This window comes from Petromyzon marinus, chromosome 21, assembly GCF_048934315.1.
Source record: "Petromyzon marinus isolate PM22_M1 ecotype Great Lakes invasive population chromosome 21, UKy_Petmar_22M1.pri1.0, whole genome shotgun sequence".
Taxonomy (NCBI): domain Eukaryota; kingdom Metazoa; phylum Chordata; class Hyperoartia; order Petromyzontiformes; family Petromyzontidae; genus Petromyzon; species Petromyzon marinus.
This window is the reverse complement of record NC_133687.1, coordinates 10,972,499-10,994,701: the sequence shown is the minus strand read 5'-3', so window position 1 is coordinate 10,994,701 and position 22,203 is coordinate 10,972,499. Positions and strand designations below refer to the sequence as shown.

The window sequence follows — 22,203 nt, the reverse complement described above, 5'->3', positions numbered from 1 at the left end:
TCTTTGTTTGTCTGTGCCAACACAGGGGCCGTCAACTCGACGTCTCACATGGCTCCCGTTCGACCCTCAAGCGCCTCCAGTAACGGCAGCCGAGCCAGGTACCATCACTCGCCCCCTCGGGCTATCACTGCTGCTCGTCGTCCTCCTCCTCGCACTGCTTGTGTGTGTGTGTGCCAGATGTGCTCATGCCTGTGCTTGTATTCCTGTGCGTGCGCGTGTATTTTTGCGTGCCTCCGTGTGTGTGCGCGTATTTGTACATGTGTTCCTGTGTAATCCAGCAGTGAATGTTGACTAAGGGTGGAACATTATTATTATTATTCCTCTTGGTGTTACATCGCGCCCGAAAATGCGCCGAGCGCTGCTCAATTCTGCAGCCTGTGCACGACACATCTGTTTCCGCTTGCCCTCCCAATAAAATAGAACATTTAAGAAGAAGAAAAAATCCAGTTTCTTTTACTCATTATTTCTTTTATTTACTACTTACTTTTCTTATGCTATTTGTTGCACACGGTTACACTTTATTTTGCTCGGTCGGTGTCAGCCACTGAGGTTGTCACAGAGTTTATTTTCTCTTTCCTGTTACTGTACGCCCCCCTGTACCGTTCCCGTCCCGTTGTATTGTGCACCGATGCACTACTTTATTGAGGGCGATCTTGGTACGTAAAATACATATTAATTGATTTACTCAACGTTCTTCTATGCTGCAAATCCAAGACTGACAATTCCTAATGTATGTTCAAGCTTGGCACGCCAAGCCGCTTCGCCACCCTCGTACAGCCCAACAGAAACCAAAACAATTCCCCGCGCAACGCCAGTCACGCCGTAGGGAGGCCTTCATCCAGCAGTGACTTGACGAAGGTGCCTCCCAGATTTAATTGCTTTTTAAAATAAATATTAATATGTTAACGAGCGGTTATTTTTGCGTGTCCAACAGTGCCATGGGCGATCCGCTGGATCACATTTCCATCGTGAAGGTGGAGCAGGTCTACGTGAAGCAGGAGCCCGGCACCACAGCCAGCCACGGCAACGCCTGCCGCCACTCTTCCCCACCGCCGCCACCCCCGCCGCCGCAGCAGCAGTCGCACAGCAGCGGCAGAAGCAGAACTGCAGGTGGCACGACAAAAACGATAACCACCAAAGTGCGCATCAAGCCGGAAGGCAGCACGCCCAGCAAGCGGCGCTCCTGCATGGTGAGGCTGGCTGGGGGGGAGCGGTGCGTGTCGCGGTTGCCAAAGCGAACGGTGCCGTGTGGCGCTCGTGTGTGTGTGTGTATATATTTTTTTATCCGGCCGGGTGGTTCAAAAGGTCAAGAGCGCTGAGCGTGGCACTTTCAGTGGCAGCATGAATCAGTGCTGCTGCATAATGTCCCAACCATGGGTCACTTGAAGGGATCAAAGAGATGGCTCTATGATGTCCACTTGTGCAGACGGTTCTCTACCGCAAAGGGTTGCACTGCTTTGTGTACTTTCCAAATGTATTGTTTATCTCTGGAATCTTTGTTTCTTCTTGCATGCGTGAACCCGACACTCACCGCGTGTGTTCCCCTGCGTTTGTGTTTGGTTTTATGCTTCCCCCTACGCGGCGATGGTGGAAGCTCGGTTCTCGCGGGTCAAGCCTCACACCCCCGACCTCTAACCCCGGCTCGGCTGAGGGGGCTGGGGGAGTGACGAGCGGCAGCACAGGAAGAGGGGGAACAGGTGGGAGCCGCTCGCTTACACTTTCTCGTCCCAATTGGTTTCGTTCATTAAATTATACTCAGTTTTGAAGGTCGGTGGCATGGTAACAACGTAAGCTTCCTTACAAACCTCTTAAACCTGCTCACACAGCAAACATATATAAAATACATTTATTGAAAATTCTGTCCTTGAGCACAATGGCAATATGTTTTGTGCGTGGCAAGGCGGCGGGGGCGAGGCAAATGCCTCGGCGGACGACGACGACCCGAACGAGGACTGGTGCGGTGTGTGTCAGAACGGAGGAGACCTCCTCTGCTGCGAGCGGTGCCCCAAGGTCTTCCACCTGAGCTGCCACGTTCCGGCCCTGCTCTCGTTCCCCACGTGAGTGGGCTCGCGGTCTGGTTTGGGCGGGCGGGTTCGGCTTGGCAGATTTGGGTGGGTTTGGGCGGGTGGGTTCGGGCCGGGCGTGTTTTGGTGGGTTCTGGGCGGGTTTGGGCGGGCAGGCACGGCCAGGGGCGAGAGGGTGAGCAGGGGGGGGCGGGTCGGTGAGAGGGCAGGTGAGCGAAGAGGGCGGGTGAGCGAGTGATCGGGTGTGTGAGCGAGCAAATTAATATGTACTCCCATGTGCTCGCTTTTGTGTCTCCATTGCTGGTGTTTACACACGTGTTCACGGTTGTCCGCTTCGGTCTAGAAACTGTGTGTTGTCATTATTATGATATTGCTGCTCTTGTTAATGAGTGTTATCTCTGCTCCCCCGCTGCTCACCACTGCTCCCTGCTCAGCGGGGAATGGCTGTGTGCTTTCTGCCGGAGCGTGGGGAATCCAGAGATGGAGTACGACAGCGAGGATCAGCAGCATGGGCTGGACGGGAAGCGCAAGACCCCCCTGCTGCTCTCTCCGGGGCTCTCGGGGCCCGACCAGCGTGTACGCACGCAACAAAGATCACCCGTATAACCTTAACTGACTTTTGTGGCAAGTGCTGTTGGCGAGCGCCTTTTGTGAAGGCCGGCCACGGCACACGAGAGATTCGGTGGTCAGCACCTTGCCTGGCCGCCTTTGTCTCCATAGTGGCGATGTTTACATATTGCACCAGGTACTCTTTTGAGGCTGAGTTGACCTAGGGGAGGCCCAGGACCCATTTCGATATTCGTCACTGGTGTCGGCTGTGAGTGGAAGTCGAACTCGGGTTACCAAATTCGTAGCGCAGCGTGCTAACCGCTGTACTAACACTCCCACTACACTAACACATGTACAATGACCTTTGACGGTCTGTTGAAGAAAGTGCTATTAGAGAGAGCACCTGGTGAAGGCCGGCACAGAACACCAAGGGGGGTGGGTGGCCATCTACATGTGATCACAAGCACGCATGGTCACACAGATGCCAAGGCACAGGCACGTGATCAAGGACACGCTCAAGCTTTACATCGGAAGTCACGGGTGAAGCGTTTCAGTGCAACTGTATACCCACGTGTGTGTTTTTTTGAATTTACGCTGGCCTGTGTATCCGTGTCTGTGCGTGTGCTTGTGTGCAGAAATGTGAGCGGCTGCTTTTGCACCTGTTCTGCCACGAGCTGAGTGCGGCATTTCACGAGCCCGTCAGCCACTCGGTACACAGCCCGATACACTCACCCTGCATGTGTGTGTGTGTGCGCACCATAAGTTGAGGGCAGAGCTCCTATCCTGTTTACAGCCCTAGACCAGTGGTGGAAATTCCACATTCCTCAGGGATTGTGAGTCTACCTGCCATGCCCCCCCCGCCCATCCTCCTCAACCATGATATGTACACAGTTGCTCGTGTAAACGCGGTGTAGACACGGACGTGTGTGTGTGTGTGTGTACATGCGTCTGTGTGTGTGTTTGCGTGCGTGCGCGTGTTTGCGCGCGTACGTGTTTACATGGGCGCGTGTTTACGTACATGCGTGTGTGTTTATGTGCGTGCACGCTCTCCAGGTGCCCAGCTACTACAAGACGATCCGCAAGCCCATGGACCTGTCGACCATCAAGCTGAAGCTGCAGAAGAAGCACATGGATCACTACCACACTCCCGCCGAGTTCGTGAGCGACGTGCGGCTCATCTTCAAGAACTGCGCCAAGTTCAACGAGGTGACTGGTCTCTGGCGCTTTCGCCGTTGTCACGTTCATCGCAGGAGCAGTCCTCGTCGTCGTTTGCGCAATCGTCACAATCAGTGATCGTTGCCATCATCACCGCCTTGTTAATCTTCTTTGACGCCCATTGCGCCAGGAACTGGAACCCCCGCCCCCACACTCCAGTAAAGCAAAAAGATTTCCCCTTTCTGTACCCTGTTAACCAAAACCATCCCCCTCCCAATGCCCTAGTAACCAGAACCATCCCTTCCCCCCATACCCTATTAACCAGAACCATTCCTTCCCCCCTATGCCCTATTAACCATAATCCTGTCTGCGTACACCTCCCCCCCTCCCCCCCGCGTGTCTCTCTGTTGTGCGCGCAGCCTGACTCGGAGGTGGGCCGTGCGGGCCTGTCCGTCCTGTCCTTCTTCGAGGAGACGCTCTCCCGGCTTTACCCGCAGCTGTGCGTGCCCAACACGCCGGCGTCCGTGTTCGGCACAGACGGCCCTCCCACCTCTTCGGCGTCATCGTCGGCGTTAACGACGACGGCGGCGCCACCGTCGCCGCCGCTGCCGCCGTCGTTGCTGTGGCTGTCGTCGTCCCCGCCGCCGCCGCTGCCGCTGCCACCCACGCCTCTTCGCTCGGCCTCGTCCTCTTCCTCGTCGCCTCCGCGGCCGTCGTCGGTCCCGTCGCCGAACCCGGCCAGCGCCGCCTCCTCAGTGCCGACCTTCACCGCCGCCGTCCCCCCCGGTGGAGGAGGACCGGGAGGGAAGAAGAAGGGCGGAAGACGGAAGCTGAACAACAATGACGATGACTATCATGACGACGGGGAAATCGAGACGTCTGACGAGGACTTTGAGCCTCGGCGGAAGAAGCGTGCCGGGCGCGGGGATGAGAAGCCGGTTCACATCAGGTGATGGAGGAGCGCGGTTTGACTCGGGGTCCGCTGAGTGGCCTGGGGGGCCGGGGTGGGGGGAGGGCACGCCGTGTGTGTGTGAGCATGCATGGGGTGATGTCAGCTCTTCATTGTGATCCAGCCGGCGGAGCCATAAGAGATTCATTGGCTCGATAGTAGATTGATTCACGTGGGGAATTGGTGTTGAGTCGCATTAAGATTGAGTTCGATAGGGGTACGTGTGTAGATTTGCTTTGTTATTGTTTGTATCATTACCACCGGCGCTCCAGTTTTGACACGATCTGTATTCAAGGGGGGGAAAAAATGCAACATGACCATGAAGTGAGTAATTTTAGTAAATACTGTTACAGTCTAATGCTGCCACGTGGGGGTATGCATTAACTAAAGCCTTGCATTTTAACTGCAATGTTACTTTTAACTCAGCCAATCAACCCTCGGGGGGTCGATAAAATATGTCCCGCTTTGTGGGGGAAGTGAAAAGTGGTTGTCCAATGAATAGCCTTGCTCCCCCACCATAGGAATGTGGAATTCTCAGCCACGTCTCAGGGCTGAACACTGGAGATTTAAACAAAAACCTTGGTCTTACTCGCCTGCGAAAGTATCTCGCTGAGAGTCATTGAAAAAAATGTATTCTTTCAGAAACATAATAAAACGGTACTTGCTTCATTTTAATGGACCAGGAAGAAAGTTCACTGTTAATCACGATGTTCACGGGAACAGGTTTAACGATATACGTGGTTACGTGGGTGTTGTTTGACCATGCTTCACCTCTGGTTGGTACGGGTCGGTGAAGGGCTGGGATCATAGAGTTCAACATTTCCCTCTGCTGCCTAGCACGTGGCCCCACGGCCTATAACGCCTGTTTTGCACCGCGGTGCGCTATCCAGTCTCGGCCCTGAATAAGCATCTTGAGATCTGACGAAATGGGCCACACATTCCAGGTGACTTGGTCACAGGCTAAGGCCTACTCCTGTAAATGATCAGCGCGTTTGTGACCCGATGCCTGGAGACTCAGTCCAGTGCACAATTTAAACAATTACAGCGGCACGTCACTGACATCCCTTGCGCATGGTCGATGTGTGTGACGTGAAAGTGGGTTCAGATTCATGTAGGGTTTGAAACTGAAAGGTTTTTTTTTCCCCCCCCCACAAATAATTAAACTAGTCCCACATTCTGTTGGTGCTATTTCGTTTTTCTTTAGTTCGTGTTTAAAATTTTAAATGAACATTCGATTAGATATTTTTACCAAAATTGACGTTTTTGTCGCAATATATTTTTTTATTTTATTGATAACGTTTCTTCAGGTTAACTAGCCTAATTAAATGTATATTTTTTTGATCAATGAACCATTGTATTTTACTCTACCAGATAAAAATCATCATTTATGTTCAGTTTTAAATACATTTATTTTGACGTATATTTATTATTTACAAAACATACTTTTAAACGCTACCGTTAAAATTGTGACCTTGATTTTACGTTTAGTTTTTTACTATCTTCTATAATTTTTTTATGTTTAGGATGTCTTTATAAAAAAAAGGTAATATAATCGCCATTCATTTGTAATTCATTATTTTGTGTATTTTTCTTTTGTAAAATTTTATAAAGTTTCTATTTAATGTTCCTAAAATTTACTCACTCATTTAGCGAAATTTAAATGTTACCGCTGTTCACGATATGTGCGGACCGAGCGATTTTTTATTTATTTTTTAGTGTCGCAGTGAGTAGACCGCAGCATTGTGAACCCAGCGACCAGAGTTCAGCCGCCAGCCACGGCTAACATCAGTGGGCGAGTGATATCTGAAGCATTCCGGGGCTCGCCTTTCACCAGCCAAGGACTGCCAAGTGCGGTGTGGTCAAACAACCCCTAGTATGGTCAAACAAACCCCTATGGACACGGTGCGGCATTCATCCAGCAGTGAATCTGCAAAGAAATGAACACGATTATTCAATTTACATCGTTGTGAAATGTTATCGTTGTAAATCCAAAAACTGCCATCTCCCACGTTCAACTAGTGTATCATCACACTCGGCATGCGAATCTGCTTAGTGACCTAGTACAGCCAAAACATATTTTGCACAACTCGACACCATCGTTGCACAGCCAATCGCAGCCCATCCGAGAATATCACCCTCCCGAGGCTCATAGTGGTGCGCCTCTACACCTTACTGAAGCGGAGTGGTTGTAAAACCGTATTTATCCAAAGCAGCTTTCTAACTGGGTCCCGAGCAGGGTTCGCAACACCACTCTTCATCCAGCAGCGGGTGGAGAATGATTGCCCGCTATGACGAGCAAGCGACGCCCACCGGCGGAACGAGACTTTCTCGCAAGCGACCGGTTGTGATTCGGACGTAACGACGAGTCTGTTTCTGGCGGCAGTGGCGGCAGCGTAAATTCCACATTCCTTTGGCAGGAGACAAATTTGTCTGTATGACGACCGCCTCTGACGTCTCGCAAAGCGATACACGTGTTATCGGCCCTGGAAGGACCGCGTTGGTAATAATGACGATGTCAGTACTTTGATGTTACCGGCGACCGGGAATTGAATCCCACTGTATATATTTGTGTTTACTTGTGAATACCGTGGGTTTCAATCCAAACAAACAAAACGCTTATGACGGAACGATACCTGTTTCACGTTGAACCAGAAACGGTCAATGTTCCGACCAAGAGGCCTTGCTCAAAAGGGCTCGCATCATCACCAGGACCCAAAGCCTTCTCCTGCTCAGCGAAGATTTAAACAAACAACACTTGTGGAACCCATTGCCGGTCCCTCTGCGACGACGCAAATGTCGATAGACCTTGGTGAACGATTGTGTCGTGGCCGAACGGATATTTAAAATGCACCAGCGGCAGATTCCACTGATCTTTACGGAGAAAGATAGATCGTGTATGTTTGCATGTGCGAACGGTGTATATTTATGTATATATTAGGGATGTATTCCTCATTTTATGATCCTGGACATTGAGAGTTTTGGATCTGTAAAAAAAAGGAAATCTGATCGTTGCAAAAATGTAATGTCACATAAAAGTGACTTCATTTGTGTTACGAAGTGATGTCACTTCCATGCTTTTCCTGCCAAAAGTGCCAGCGTTTAGACGTTAGAAGATGTGACTTGTGGGTAAATTATTGAAATATAACAAATTTTAATTCAAGTTTTTGCTTTACTGTTGGAATTTTACGTAAAAAAATACTAATGTTTAAACTTATTAAAGAGGACTTCATTTTGTGCATAAACAATAAAAGTTATTCAAGTGGAATAATGTTCTATTATACGACAATATGAAATAAAATATGCAAATTGCCCCTAATCCAAAAATCATATCAAAGAACGTGTAATGAAAAGCTCATCCCTAATATATGTATGTATGCACATGGCAGCTGCAGTGCATTGTTGGTTGTTGGTAGAGATTCTGCATCTGTTGCGTGACTTCCAGTGGATTTTAAACGAGCATTTTATTTGGATTTGTAAAATCTTTCTTATATATATAAACCACCATTCAGTGGGATTGGCCAATGTGACGGGGGTTCTGCATCTTACGCAGTGATGGGGTTTCTGTATCGGATGGAGCCAGGGTTTTATTGAACGTCAAGGGTTTCGTATGGACATTAAACGAGGATAGTTCGCCGCCGTGACCAGTAATGCACAACCAGATTTCCATATCTGGTTTACTTTCCTTCCGTTGAGCCAACAGATAGCGGATGTATCACTGTAGCTGTTTCGTGTATGTACATATATACTGAATTCTTCGAATTATAATGCACATTCCCCCCCCACACCCTCCAATATTTTGAAGCCAAAGTTGCGGGGGTGCATCTTGCAATTAGGGGAATTCATGTCTTGTGCAATCCACATGTTGTAACACAACCATTCAGAATAATTTTCTGGAAAGCAGTTCCTCCGTAGCGGTCCGTGATATACAGGGAGACAGCTCACCACGGCACACAGCAGATAGCGCCACTCGGCAACTGATCGCAGTGCCTCGCGCCCGCATCCTCTCCTTCACTCGAGCGAGTGCGTTATTGACGGGAGACGTTTCGGGTCCGTTGGGGGCGGGGGGGGGTCCGCTTTGGAAAGTTGCCGCCGCATCCAATCGCAATTGGTGCTGTGGCTGACGGTGGGCGGTCATCGGATCGTGTTAGCGGGGCGGTGAGACGACCAAGCGATTGCGAGTTTGTTGCCTGTCACAGAGATTCGCGGTTCTTCCCCCCCCCCCCCCGGCCGTCCTGGTTAACACTGCTGCTGTTCTCACTGTGAAATATTTGCTGCCTGCTTCACGGGGGAAGTTAAAGACGTTTGAAAAAAAGGGGGGGGGGGGGGGGGGGGCCTTGTGTGCCAGTGGTAATGAACCAAATGTGAAAAGATGACTTAAATATCTGAATTGAGTAAACCAGCCGTAACATTCACCCCCCCCCCCCCCTATTGACAGACGAATGCCCACTTTCAATCCGGTGCTGTGTTCACCTTGTGCCACACAGGATAAGCTACCATCAGGGGGTCTCTTAAAGACGTTTGTTCCCTTATGGGCACAATTTAAATGCAAGTTGGTATTGTGTTGATGGGCGCGACATAGCCATGAGCAGAGAAACGGGACGAATAGGATCAGGGTTAGTGGCAAGAGTTTGGGCCAGGTACACTCATTGGTTGTAGCGGTATTCTTCACGGCCGTTTGACTGCCGTGACTGAACCAATAATACTGGATATCCCAAGCACCATCCCGAGCCAGCCACCACGCTAAGGCTTTCCGAGGTGACCAGCTCACCCTCGTTCAGATACATGCTGGTCTTGCCTGATGATAGCTGAACCGTTCGGCGCACGGCGCAGAGAGCATGGTTACTTTGAATCGGAGCTCCCTTTGTCACGTAGTAGAACAACAACAACGGCTGCCATTCGACGCGAGGCGGCGGTGACCACACCGCAGCACTTGCATCAGGCTCGGTGCACATCGCACCCAAACCAGTGTCTTATCAGTTTGGATCCGCATTACCATTTGGGACACACAAGATCCTTTAATTGAATCGGCGCTCTACTATATGGAGGACACAGACATAGTGGTGGTAATGGAGAAAGGAGGTGGTGGTGGCCGAGGAAGTGATAGTGGTGAAATAAGAGGTGGAGGGGAAGGAGGTGGTGGGGTTCAGGCCAGCTTGAGTAGTCTGTCGATGTTGTTGCCATTGCTGTGGTATTTTGACACTGAAGAACTGTGAATGTCTTTGCTCAACGTCACAATAATCCCTTGTTTTATAAGTGCGTGTATCCTGGTCTGTGTGGACACGTGTGTAAGGGCACGTCTATCTGTGTGTGTGTTTACCTGTTTGTATCCGAGTGTGAGTACTTCACCTCGGTGTGCGTGTACAAATATGCGTGTGTGTTGTGTTTTGACGTGTAGCTATGTGGCATTCTATTCCATTTGTAATTGTGGTGCACTGGCCCAAGCCCTATCGTTTAACTCCACCACGTGACCGTGAATTTCGGTTGCTGTCATGAATATCAATGGGGGGGAAGAACAACCACATCACCCCATGATGGTCTATGTAGACATCACATCCGTGAGTTTGTGGGTTTTAATTAATCCATTGCGCCCTTTTAATAAGCAGCAACCCCGCTCCATTCAACACTAAAGACTCTTCGCAAGCAACCTGCAAGCCCAGGGACGGAGGGAGAACCCCTCCCAGTCTTTCAATTGACTTTTGGTTTGCACGCGGAAAGTCGCTGCAGATTTCACCTGTGCGCTGTAAATATGCTACCGCGATGACGTCACTGGAGCGCTCCGACTGGGCGCTCCAGAAAGTCGCTTGGAAAGTGATTCGTTTTGTCAACAGAGGTTGAAATTCATTTTGGGGAGAGCCCCCCCACCCCCCCACTGATTCGGACACGGCCATTGTTGTCCGAGTCGTCGTCGGGGCTGGCAGTGATTTTATGGGGAGAGAAGGAAATTACAGAGGAGCAAAAACGAAGTATATAAAATGTCGACCAATACCGCGTAGAGGTAGGCTGCGTAGGAGTCTGTAATAAGGCAGATTTGGCGAACATTGTGGATTATTAACGAGCCAACGTTAGAAATATTTTTTACTGTCGAGGTGCGTGCGTGCTTAGCCGGTGTTACGAGTGGCATCCACCTAATGTACACGAATGGGCAATGAGTAAAGAAACGATGAGTGACGTGGCTTAGGAATACATGTAACCTTTCCATGCCTCCTGGTTAAAACGACACGAATCGTAATGTAAATAAATAAACGGCAAGTTTGAAAGTGATTTTTTTAACTGCTCCGTGTTTTGGCGCAAAAGTACATTGCCGGCAAATTTTGGGCAGAATTTTTGTACCAAATTTGCGGTAAATTGCAGCACTTTTTCGCCAAACTTAACCCTTGTGTTGTTGCGGCCAGCTTGTAGCGTCCCACAGCTAGACAAAGCCTCCCCATTCCCCAAGTTGCTCCCATCCTGAGGTCATTTTCAGAGCTGTCACGTTAATTCCAGCGAATGAGCCTTTTGGCAAAAAGTTGAATTTTTTTCTATATTTTGAAGCTTTCGTGACTGCAAGGATTCATACTCTTTGGTTCTATTCGGTAAAGTCACGTAGGTAAAACAAATTAAAATAAATTGAAATAAAATGAAAGGAACAATTAAAACACGTCGTTTCGGAGGCAAAGCAAGCTTCCGTCTTCAGGTGGGACCAGTCAGCAAAATCGCTGCACCAAGTGAGCGATTTTGCTGTTACTGGTCCCACCTGAAGACGAAAGCTTGCTTTGCCTCCGAAACGTCGTGTTTTAATTGTTTCTTTCATTTTATTTCAATTTATTAGAATTGTTTTATTTAAAAAAGTAAGCATTTTCAAAACGTTAATTGGAGAGTTTTCTCGGTGATTGTATGTACTGTATGTTGAACTTATTTTGCGCCGTACGTTAGCCAGCCGTGCCGTGCTGAATCGGATGTTCTAATAGTTTCTACACCAAATAGAGAATACTTGTTTTTCCATCAATGTATGAATAAATTTGCATTTTGTAAGATGTACATAACTGTTACGGAGGAATATTGGGGGTGGTACTTCGCATCTCCGTTTGTTGTGGCTGGGCCTCAGTCGCTATGTAAGGTAGCCACTGTTGACTTCCTCCAAAGTGGTGCCTATTTTTTATCAGAATCATATTTATACTGGAGGAATCCGATGAGCTATAAAGCTATTTCTCACATGTCCAGTAGGGGAGGCTAAGAACGTTACAACAGCAATACAAAACACGATCGTCCAAATTTTCGATTTAAAGCTTTCGTGACTGCAGCGATTCATATTGGTTCTTTCGGTAAAGTCACGTAGAAGGGAAATAATAAAAATAAAACCGCCACTTTTTTCAAAATGTTCTTGCTGTGGTTTTCACACCTGATGATGATTGCTTGTGTTGCAATCGAAACGTCATAAGAATTTTGTTTTATTTTTATTATTTTATCATTTCCCTGATACGTGACTTTACCGAAAGAACCCAGAATACGATCGTCCAAAGTCTAAGAAAGGTAAACAAATCACCCAAACACATACAAATAAAACCTAAACCATGCCAATCCTACCAGGCAAAGCTCACCAAAATATTAACTTATTTTTCATAAGCGACCTGGCCACGAATGATCGCTCAACAAAGTGGCCCCATCATTTGGACATTTTTATAGCGGCTGAAAATTATCTAAATAACCTTAATGCAATCCTTCTAGAGGGGATGTTGAACTGTAAAATTACGCTCCAGTTCTTATGAATGTTTTTGCAAAGCGTGAACCCTTGACTCGAGTAAAAGTCGTTTTGGGAACTTATCTTCGTAAAAAAATTGCTTGTAAATGTAAACGCCTTTGAGTCTCGTTATTCTTCCTAGATTCACTGTCGAGTTACTTTTTATCGTTAATGTTTTTCTGTTTTATACGGTATTGCAAGTTCGTCTAAATGGTTCTGCTCTTCTCAAAGTGTTGGGATTGATTTGAGCGTTGAGCCTTTCAGAAAACGAGAAAAATAAAACAATCTCAAGCGTTTTTAAGTGAACTAGAAAAATAATGTCTTAATACAAGGCCCCAAAAAAATACTCAATGTTACTTTGTGCTTTGTAAGTTCACAGTTCAAGTTAATAAAGCAAATGGAAAAGAACACAACACCGATTCTCTTCATCACCTAAAGAATTGCCTTATGGTTTATTCGTATCAAAAGCAGATGTTTTTGATATCCGAGTTATCATCATCACGTTTAGTCCGGTCATCCTCGCAGCGGCATTTGGCAAACTATCGAACAAAAAGGGTCACCGCATCACGTGCTTTCAGATGCGCTTCTGCGGCCGTCTGGAACGCTGTTCCGCTATTAGAAAGCCACTGGAGCAATGCTTTTAAATATAAATTGAAAGCGCATTTCTTTCAAACTGCTTTTTGTGTTTAGTTTGTTGTCCTTTCCTCGCGCCTCCGATTAGCACGGTTGGCTGCGTACAGTGTAAAATAAGTTCAACATCCATACATCTGCCATGATCAATCCACTGCTAGGTGTACACCACATCCCTTGCACACGAGTCAATCCCATCGCATCACAACGCAATGTGTGCAGAGAGTTCATCTCTTTCCACTGAAATTATCCACCCCAATCCACTCTGTTTGGATACCTGCTTGAGGTTACTGGCCAGTACATGAACCAATATTTCCTGCTGGTGCGTTGGCCTGAACCCATTGGTGGCGCTGTGCGAGGGAGGCTGTCTCGTTTAAGCAAACAGAGATAGTCCACCGCCGGCTGCATTAAATAATTCAGTTGCGTACCTTGGCCACTTATTTTGAAGAGCTGCGCGATAGCTCGCAGTCAGGGGTACGGTGGCACACAAGTGACACCTCTCCCACAGTCCCACCTCTCTCGGTAGTACTTGTCTTACAGAGCTGAATAAACTGAACTGTGGCTCATTTGAAGGCCGATGTTGACATTATTATCGAGGCTTCACCCCCCCCCCCCCCCGTTACCTACGCGTATTGTCAGTAGAGCCCCATATGCAAGCGTACGCATTTGGGTTAACCCCCTCCATGCGTACGTACTAAATGGATGCCCCCTAACCTGGAGTCCCTGTCGTGCCAGTGACCGGAGGGAGCTCCACGTGGATGATTCCTGGGGGTGCTGGCCAGGCCACATTCTGAGTGGCCTTTGACCGTTGGTGCTCAGACTACTGGAGCAGTTCATTCTGGCGATAGGTACTTCCTCTTTATCTTCTCGTCTTAGGATATATCTATAAATGCTAATTGCTGTACTGTGGTTAATCGGCTCACACTTACGAGCATATATGTTCAATATTCACTTCTGCAACAACCGGGGTATTGCCCTTAACATCACCATAAAACAAAACTCAATCTCCTGTTCCAAATGGAAATAGGGTCTTACCAGCAACTGACCTCACAGTGATCCCCTCCTGCAGCTCCGATATCTCTCTGGTTCAAATGTCGACTGTGTATTCAACCTGGGATATCACCCGTTTTTCACAGCCCTGATGTTGAGTTCTCTGGTTCTCATTCTCTGTGCCTCTGCGTTTATCTGACTTCACGAAATTCACTTGCTGTTTATCACTCACCAAACCAAGAACCACTCGAAACCCTTCTATCGTCTTACTACCACCACCAAAGAAATGATATACCAGCAACATCCTGTTGGAGATCATTGTCCTTGGTCAACAAGGCCCTGAACTGAAAGGGAAAACATTATTAGGCAACGTTGCTGGTAATGGACCTTCATCGCAGAAAGACTGAAGAGCAGTCAGAGGCTGCTCACTGCACCACACACACACCATGTGACCCTGATCAAAATTAAACTTGAGGAATGTTTTTAGATGAAGCAGTGGGGAGTGAACAAACGTGCTCGGTTGTATAAATTGAAAATGTACTTTATTGTGACCTTGATGTTCAGACGATGATGAAGATGACGATGATAATGACGACAACGGTTACAACGGTGACGCCATCCCAGTACACACTTTAACGTATTTCCCCAGTCCGCAAAATCCATTTTGGGTGATAGGAAATTCGCAAAAAAAGCACTTTAACATCCTTCCTTGCAAACGAAGCCAATAAAGAGAAAGAAAAAAAGAAATACATTAACGTTTAAAATAACATGGACAAAAATAATCCCAAACTTGGCAGACTTTGTTGTTGTTTAAACGCTTCGGGGGGGCCTCATCTTTTTTTTGTATTACTTGTCGCTTACGCCAAATCATTGAATGCGGCTGCGTTTAAACAGACGGCGAACGTGCGAAGCCATTTTCTTTTTCCGAGCGGGCGTCGCCAAAATGTGTCGACCGCAACTCCCTCCGGGCCGCCCGTTGCGTTGGGCAAGGTGAGCCGCGAGCGAGATGCCCGCGTCCGAATGGGCGACGCGGTTGTGAAATGTTACCAGCGACTTCACCCGCGACACGGAGGGGTGCCAAGAGCACGCACCCCGATCGGCCAAATCGGCATGGAGCTCGGAGGAGGACTTCCACCAATCGCATCCCGGCCTACGATCGCTAAAGGGAAGCAACCAGCATCGACACCGCGTCGGGGAAACCGTCTTGTCGAGACCGGGTCACCCAACGGGGCCGCGGTTGCCCAACAGAGGTCGGGGGTGTCTATCAGCGACTACCAAAGCCCAACCAAGGCCCCGTTCACCAACAGATTCCGATGTCTGACAGACTGGTAGAAGCGAGCAGCAAATCGCTCCGCGCTCAAAGACAATGACGAGATCTCGCTCGGAATAAACGTCGCACCACGCTCGCGCGACCCGCCCCGGTATTCCCCCCCCCCCCACCTTCCCCCCCACTTTGCCCATCCATGGGAGAGGCCTCGCGACTGCTGGGGGGTGAAGGCGGGCGGTGGGCAGCGCGCACCCCCCGCCACCCGCTACCCCCCATCCCACCCCTACTTGAGACACCGCTCAAAGTAAGTGGAGCCAATGTATCCCCCGCGCATGGAGCGATGGACATTCTGCTCGAAGAGCTTGCGGTTGCTCTGCAGAACCTCGGCCGCCTCCTTGTTCAGCGGGTCCTCGGGGTTGGGTTCCTGCCACGCGAGATCGAAATCACCGTCATCGTCAGTCACGATCATCTATCCCCTTGACGAGATGAAAGCTTCCCCCTCCCCCCCCCCACCGCAAGCCGCTGCCACCATCTCGTACAGCTAGCGCCCATTGCAAGAGCTGAATTTGTCGCTCCGCCCCCATGGAAGACGTTGTCTCGGGCGAGTGGTGGATGCGGCGAGTGGTGGATGCGGAGAGTGGTGGATGAAAGAAATGGTGGTTGTGGTGAGTGGTAGGTTTGGTGAGTGGTGGATGTGGCAAGTGATTCTGCTCACCAGGAATAGGTACTGTAGCCCATATATAATTGAGTTTATCGTCAGCACTGGTTTCCAGTCCTCACTGCAAACAAACATCATCATCACCACCATCATCACCACAACAATCTGTGGGTTAGCAGGTTTGCTCGATTTGAAGCATGCGTGGACAGGTGGGGAGTGAATGACTGGGCAAATCAGTGTTGTGTGGCTCTGGGTGAGTGTTACCGTGTGCAAGTGAGTGGGTGTGCGACCGTGTGAGTGGCTATGCAGATGGATGTTTGTAGTGGGAGCATGGCTGGGTGATTGTCTGGGTGAGCATCTGAATGAGTGACCGGGTAAGTAGCTGCTTCATATTATGTGGTGGGTGAGCGGCTGGATGAGTAGCCGTTTGGCTGAGTATGTGGTGGGTAAGTGATTGAGTGGCTGGGTGAGTGTAGGTCTGGTAGCTGTTTATGTGGACGGTGAGTGATTGAGTGGCTGGGTGAGTGTAGGTCTGGTAGCTGTGTATGTGGACGGTGAGTGATTGAGTGGCTGGGTGAGTGTAGGTTTGGTAGCTGTTTATATGGACAGTGAGTGAGTGGCTGAGTGAGTGAGTGGCTGGGTGAGTGAGTGGAGGGTGAGTGATTGAGTGGCTGGGTGAGTGAGTGGCTGGGTGAGTGATTGAGTGGCTGACTGAGTGGCTGGGTGAGTGAGTGGAGGGTGAGTGATTGAGTGGCTGGGTGAGTGTAGGTCTGGTAGCTGTTTATGTGGACGGTGAGTGATTGAGTGACTGGGTGAGTGAGTGGCTGGGTGAGTGAGTGGAGGGTGAGTGATTGAGTGGCTGAGTGAGTGAGTGGCTGGGTGAGTGAGTGGAGGGTGAGTGATTGAGTGGCTGAGTGATTGAGTGGCTGGGTGAGTGTAGGTTTGGTAGCTGTTTATGTGGACGGTGAGTGATTGAGTGGCTGGGTGAGTGAGTGGAGGGTGAGTGATTGAGTGGCTGAGTGAGTGAGTGGCTGGGTGAGTGAGTGGCTGGGTGAGTGAGTGGAGGGTGAGTGATTGAGTGGCTGGTTGAGTGGAGGATTTGATGCTGTGGCTACCGCAGGATGTTGAGACAGACGTTGCCCTCCAGGTCGATGTTTGGATGATAAACCTGAGTCTCGCACTTCACCTTGGGTGGGTCGTGTGGGTAACCCTGACCCACCTAAACAGACAACCACACACAAACACAACGAGGTCACAGCAAGTGCCGATTAAGGCCAACAAAAGACATGGTGAGGCACTTAACAAGCACCACTTGTGTGGCCACGTTTGCCTCCCCCCACTGCTAATGCTGACCACACTGTTAACACCACTCATTTTTGGCCAGGTAAACCAAGGTGAGGTCTCACTCATTGGTGCAGTTCATCATGGCCAAGAATTGAACACAGGTCGACTGTATTGTATTACAGTTGTAAACCCGAGGCCACACAAAGACAAAATTCCCCATTTAGCCACGCAGACTCTAGGGGTAAGTGCTCTTAACGAGCACCTATTAAAACCAAAACAAAGCACAGAGAGGTGATGTGGCCAGCAGCACCACACCCGGCCAGCTTTGTCTTCCCAGCGCTCATCTTTCCACACCGCAACAGGTACCCATTTTAAAGCTGAGGCAACCTAGGCGAAGCCCAGGACCGGTTCAAATATTCTCCACCGTCGTTGACCTGAGCTGGAACAGAGCTCAAGTTTCCAGGGTTCGTAATACAGTGCACGAACCACTACTACGTTGAGCGCTCCCCGCTTGGGCAACACAACAACCGCCATTCGCCACTAAGTGGCGGCGACGTCACCACGACGCTTGTGCCAGGCCATGTGCACATTGAGGCCACGTGGAGTGTCGAACGCCCGCTGGCAGGAGGTCACGGGGCAGACCCAGGTGCCACGGGTCGACTGACTGAGATGACTGGCTGATGCACCACTTGTGCCCCCTACTGTGCCAACACACACACACACACGCAGATACACTCAGAAACACATGCTTTTTTTCACTTTCACTGCTGCTACTTTACCTTAAAACTGAACACAAACTTTCCACCTTTGTAAAATCCCTGTGAATGGCAAAACAAGAGAGTTGAGACACGTCCTTTAAAAAAACACAAAGTCAATAGAGCGGTTGGAGATTCGGTGAGCCATTGCCACGCAAATTACACTTTGATGTCAACACAGAGAGCAGAGAAGCAGAGGCCAGAGGTGGAAGCCGCGTGCAGCAAAGTCCAGCAACGAGGCCAGGAGACAACCGTTTAACACAATGAGTGGTGGAAGTATGGAACAGGCTGCCCACACGCGCGGTGGAAGTGGATTCTAAACTAAATTATTTTTTTATTTTACCAGGTAAGGGGCCCACTGAGCTATGCAGCTCTTTTTCAGAAGCGACGTGGTCACAAATGATAGCTCAACAAAGTGGCTTATGCAAAAAAGTGTAACAGCCAAATACTCTAAACGCACGTCGATTCCAAATGTGGAGGGAAAAAACCGGAGGATCCGGAGAAAAAAAATTCCAGGCGACCACGGAGAAAACATGCAAACTCCAAATATACAGCAGGCTTTAGGGGGTAGGGATCGAACCCACGACCTCCTGCATATATGCCAGGCGAGGAAGATTACATCTATCCACCGTGGCGCCCCATTCACCGAGACTTCACGAAAATCCCCAATGAGATTCTAGGACCAATCCTGCTGCTCCTAGCAACTAAACGAGCCACGTGGGGCCGAATTACCCCACCAAAACCCCCTCGTTGGTAACCCTCCGCGTGTTCTTGCGCGACGTTCGACACTGCGCGAAGTTGTAACTTCGAGGCGGGACGCACCGCTGCACGCTCTCTTACAGCTTCAAACCCATCTGCTTCACTTTCCACCGCTGCAAGTGCGTGAAGAAGCACGGAGAGACGCATGGAATTACACTTGGAAGAACACGTGGATGTCTGTAAATTATATTAAATTGGGAACGTACGTAGATGTCAATCCCCGCCCCTTGCAAACTAAAGGTAATCCCATCATCTGACAGTCGATGGACCTCTTCGCAAAGTCGACCGTGACAATTAAATCAAGTCCTTTTAACCAGCAATGGATAGACTACAGTGGTCCGTTTGCGTGGCATAATGATGATGGTAATGATGTTTACTATACAGTACCCACCTCATCAGGGCAAATGACGAGTCTAAAGTTAAGAAAATCGTCTGGGTCTGGAAAGACGACTTCACACGTCTTGGGCAGATTCAGTTCATTTATATCTGCGCACACACACGGTCACACAAAGACAAAGAAACAAATGTGGCCCGTAAAGCTTTTGATAGACTGCTGCGGAAGCCATGTTAGCGAGCACCTATTAAGGCCAACGCAGCACAACCGGGGTTGAGCAGCCATCGCCACACCCGACCACCCTCGTCTCCCCAGTGACGATGTTCGCACACCGCACCATGGAACTCATTTAGGGGAGGCGCTGGACCAATTCAAATATTCGCCACCGTTGTTGTTGCTTGCGAGTAGGAATTGAACTCGGGCCGCCGGGTTCGTATGCAGCGCGCGAACCACTGCGCCACCGCTCCCCCCGCACAGTCAGATACAGACACATACACACGCAAAGTTACAAACGTGCATTCACACACGGATACAATACTACACGACATCGTTATAAAATAGTGTAATGGATTGCAACGTAACGGGTGGCAATGTATTTAACACTTCCGAACACTGTAATGCAACTAATTTTAACCTAAATATACTGTAATGTAACCCGTGGTTTTGTCAGGTAAATGCGTCGTAACAGATTCTAGCGTAACGAAATGCGTGGCTAAGTGTAAAAACGTGATTTGAAGTGACTAAAACTCCTGCATAAAACCGTAACGCATTGTAACGTATTGCCATGTATCGCAACGCCCTGGAACATGCACAAGCAGGTCGTGTACACAACGCCCTGGAACATGCACAAGCAGGTCGTGTACACAACGCCCTGGAACATGCACAAGCGAGTTGTGTACACAACGCCCTGCAACACGCACCAGCACGTCGTGTACACAAGTACATTTAGACGGTGTTTTTCGGCTCGACGGCAGTGGGTTCGCAGAGGTTGGCGGTGCGAATCCGGCAGGCCGCACTGGTTATTACTACTCGTGGGTCCTCTGGTTTTTTCCCCACCACATTTACAAACATGCGCTTAGACTATTCAGCAAACCTGTCAATCCCTTATCAGTGCCTCTACTTTATTACAGACCAATTCAGACTTTATTGGTCATCCCCGTGCCCCTTATAAAGCTCAACGTTCATCCTACAAGGTCCCATCACAAGCGAGAACAACAAACAAAAATGTTTTTTTGCCCGTATTGAAACGTCTATACGCCGTATGGGCTTCAAAACGAAATTTCCCTGTGCAAAAATACGGGTAAACCGTCACAGGTATAATTTAGATGATTTTGCTGCTATAAATGCCCTAAATGATAAGACCACTTTGTTGCGCTATCATTTGTGGCCAGGTCACAGTGGGCATTGCCTGGTAGGATGTGGATGATTTAGTTTTATTTGTATGTGTTTGTGGAGTGATTTGTTTACCTTATATACTTTACACTCGTATCGTGTTTTTTTTGTATTGTTTGTTTGTTTGTTGTAACGTTCTGAACCCCGTGCCCCTACCGGGCATCTGTGAAAAAGGGCGCTTTATAGCTCATCAGATTTCACCTCCACTATAAATACAATGTCCTGAAATCTGAAATAATCACGGGCGACGTTAAAGATACCCCCCGTGAGACGGGTCGGAGAGCCGTGCAGGCCATCGTGTGCAGGACGTCACCGTGCCACAAGTGCGACATTGAAGAAGAAGAAAATAAAACTGGCAAATGGCCTGTGAATGGGAAACGCAGCATTCGTAATCACCATAGTGCGAGAAATGTGAGCAGGAGCCTCCCGGAACAACAACAAAAAACGTAACGAGACTCAGAGAGGCCTTTCCCCTGAGTAAAACAATCGTAAGATTAACACCGACTGCTACCGACTACGACGTAACGCCATGGGCAGAAATGTAACGGAACGCCACGCAACGGGGGCCACGTAACGTGACCAAGTAACGCGGAGAGGCACTCGCGCACATTGAAACTGAACGAAACGCAGCGAATTGTAACGCAAAGGAACGAGGCGGGGCGACGAGGTAACGGCGGGGGGGGGGCGAGGTTACGATGGGGGTATGGGGGGGGGGCGAGGTTACGACGAGGCGGGGGGGGGCGAGGTAACGACGAGCCGGGGGGGGGGGCAAGGTAACGACGAGGCGGGGGGGGCAAGGTAACGACGAGGCGGCGGGAGGGGGGGGCGAGGTAACGACGAGGCGGGGGGCGAGGTAACGATGGGGCAAGGTAACGACGAGGCGGGGGGCGAGGTAACGACGAGGCGGGGGGCGAGGTAACGACGATGGGGCGAGGTAACGACGATGGCGGGCGCGAGGCAACGTGGTAACGCGCAAAGGGTAACGAGGTAGGACGGCAGGTAACGAGGTAGGACGGCAGGTACCGAGGCGGCTTAAAAAGTAACGAAGCGACGCGAGCTAAAGGACGAGGGTTGGCGCCATTGCCTTTGGTAACGCGCAGCTGCGCGGCCGACGCCTTCTTGGAGCCGGCCTTGGCGCCACTGGCTTCGTCATCCTTCTTCTGCTGCTTGAGGGAGAAGAGCTTTATCATCGCAGGGCGGCGATGGGGGAACCGGGCGAGACGAGGAGGAGCAGGAAGACGACGACGACGACAACGAGGAGGAGGCGATGACGACAACGACGAGGAGGAGGAGGCGGCGAGGCCCGGCCGCGCCGTCACTGCCACAAACAGCTGATCGCCGGAAGTTCGGGTTCAAGGGTCAAACGTCACCGGTTCGTTATTTGCTCAACGCCGAGTTTAAATATTTTTTTTTATTTGTTAAAACCAACGAGCAAGGAAACCATGTCGCCTCAGCGCCGCCTGATGCCGTGGTGGAGAAATTAAAGTTTCAGTTTAACAAAAAAAAAACGTTTTGAATTTACGCTACGAGTTGTTGGCGTGGATCGATTCTGTGGATTCTAAACGATTACGATTCTCGTTCACACTGAGGAGTCGATTCTTGTTGACAAGCGAATGCAGATTCCACAGCGGCTATCAGGGGATCTCAAGGCGGGTGAATTTGCAGACTGTAAAAAGTTCTGCAGATCCGCAAAATGCGAAGATACGTGAGTCTGGAATCCGTAGTAGCGATTAACCGCTA

The 22,203-nt window shown here is 49.5% G+C and overlaps 2 protein-coding genes across 3 annotated transcripts in view; one reads left to right on the top strand and one right to left on the bottom strand.

Annotated features, from left to right (window-relative positions):
• The window catches only part of LOC116944319 (E3 ubiquitin-protein ligase TRIM33-like), a 36,444-nt gene extending 23,637 nt beyond the window's left edge, over positions 1-12,807 (top strand). For both annotated transcript variants that reach the window (XM_076068558.1, XM_076068557.1), the window contains 8 exons: positions 26-98; positions 935-1,190; positions 1,595-1,697; positions 1,901-2,057; positions 2,459-2,600; positions 3,209-3,283; positions 3,627-3,779; positions 4,148-12,807. In XM_076068558.1, the coding sequence (XP_075924673.1) occupies positions 26-98; positions 935-1,190; positions 1,595-1,697; positions 1,901-2,057; positions 2,459-2,600; positions 3,209-3,283; positions 3,627-3,779; positions 4,148-4,681 (1,493 nt within the window). In that variant the 3' untranslated portion in view covers positions 4,682-12,807. The remainder of the gene's footprint in view (positions 1-25; positions 99-934; positions 1,191-1,594; positions 1,698-1,900; positions 2,058-2,458; positions 2,601-3,208; positions 3,284-3,626; positions 3,780-4,147) is intronic.
• A 1,727-nt stretch (positions 12,808-14,534) lies between these two features.
• Positions 14,535-21,913, bottom strand: UBE2M (ubiquitin conjugating enzyme E2 M). The gene is made up of 6 exons (XM_032957981.2): positions 21,548-21,913; positions 19,129-19,223; positions 18,003-18,041; positions 17,055-17,158; positions 15,997-16,060; positions 14,535-15,705 (listed from the first exon to the last, which is right to left on the bottom strand). The coding sequence occupies exons 1-6, from the start codon at positions 21,651-21,653 to the stop codon at positions 15,565-15,567; spliced, it is 549 nt and encodes a 182-aa protein (XP_032813872.1). The 5' UTR covers positions 21,654-21,913; the 3' UTR covers positions 14,535-15,564.
• Between the last annotated feature and the right edge of the window lie 290 nt (positions 21,914-22,203).

What these genes read in the sequence shown, in the direction of transcription:
- UBE2M (XM_032957981.2), bottom strand. Translation starts at nt 21,653, where the DNA reads ATGATAAAGCTCTTCTCCCTCAAGCAGCAGAAGAAGGATGACGAAGCC. An exon ending in GCAGCTGCGCGTTACCAAAG is followed by an intron (nt 19,224 to 21,547) that starts GCAATGGCGCCA and finishes GTGTGTGCGCAG; the next exon opens with ATATAAATGAACTGAATCTG. An exon ending in AGTTTGTGTTCAGTTTTAAG is followed by an intron (nt 17,159 to 18,002) that starts GTAAAGTAGCAG and finishes TTGTCTGTTTAG; the next exon opens with GTGGGTCAGGGTTACCCACA.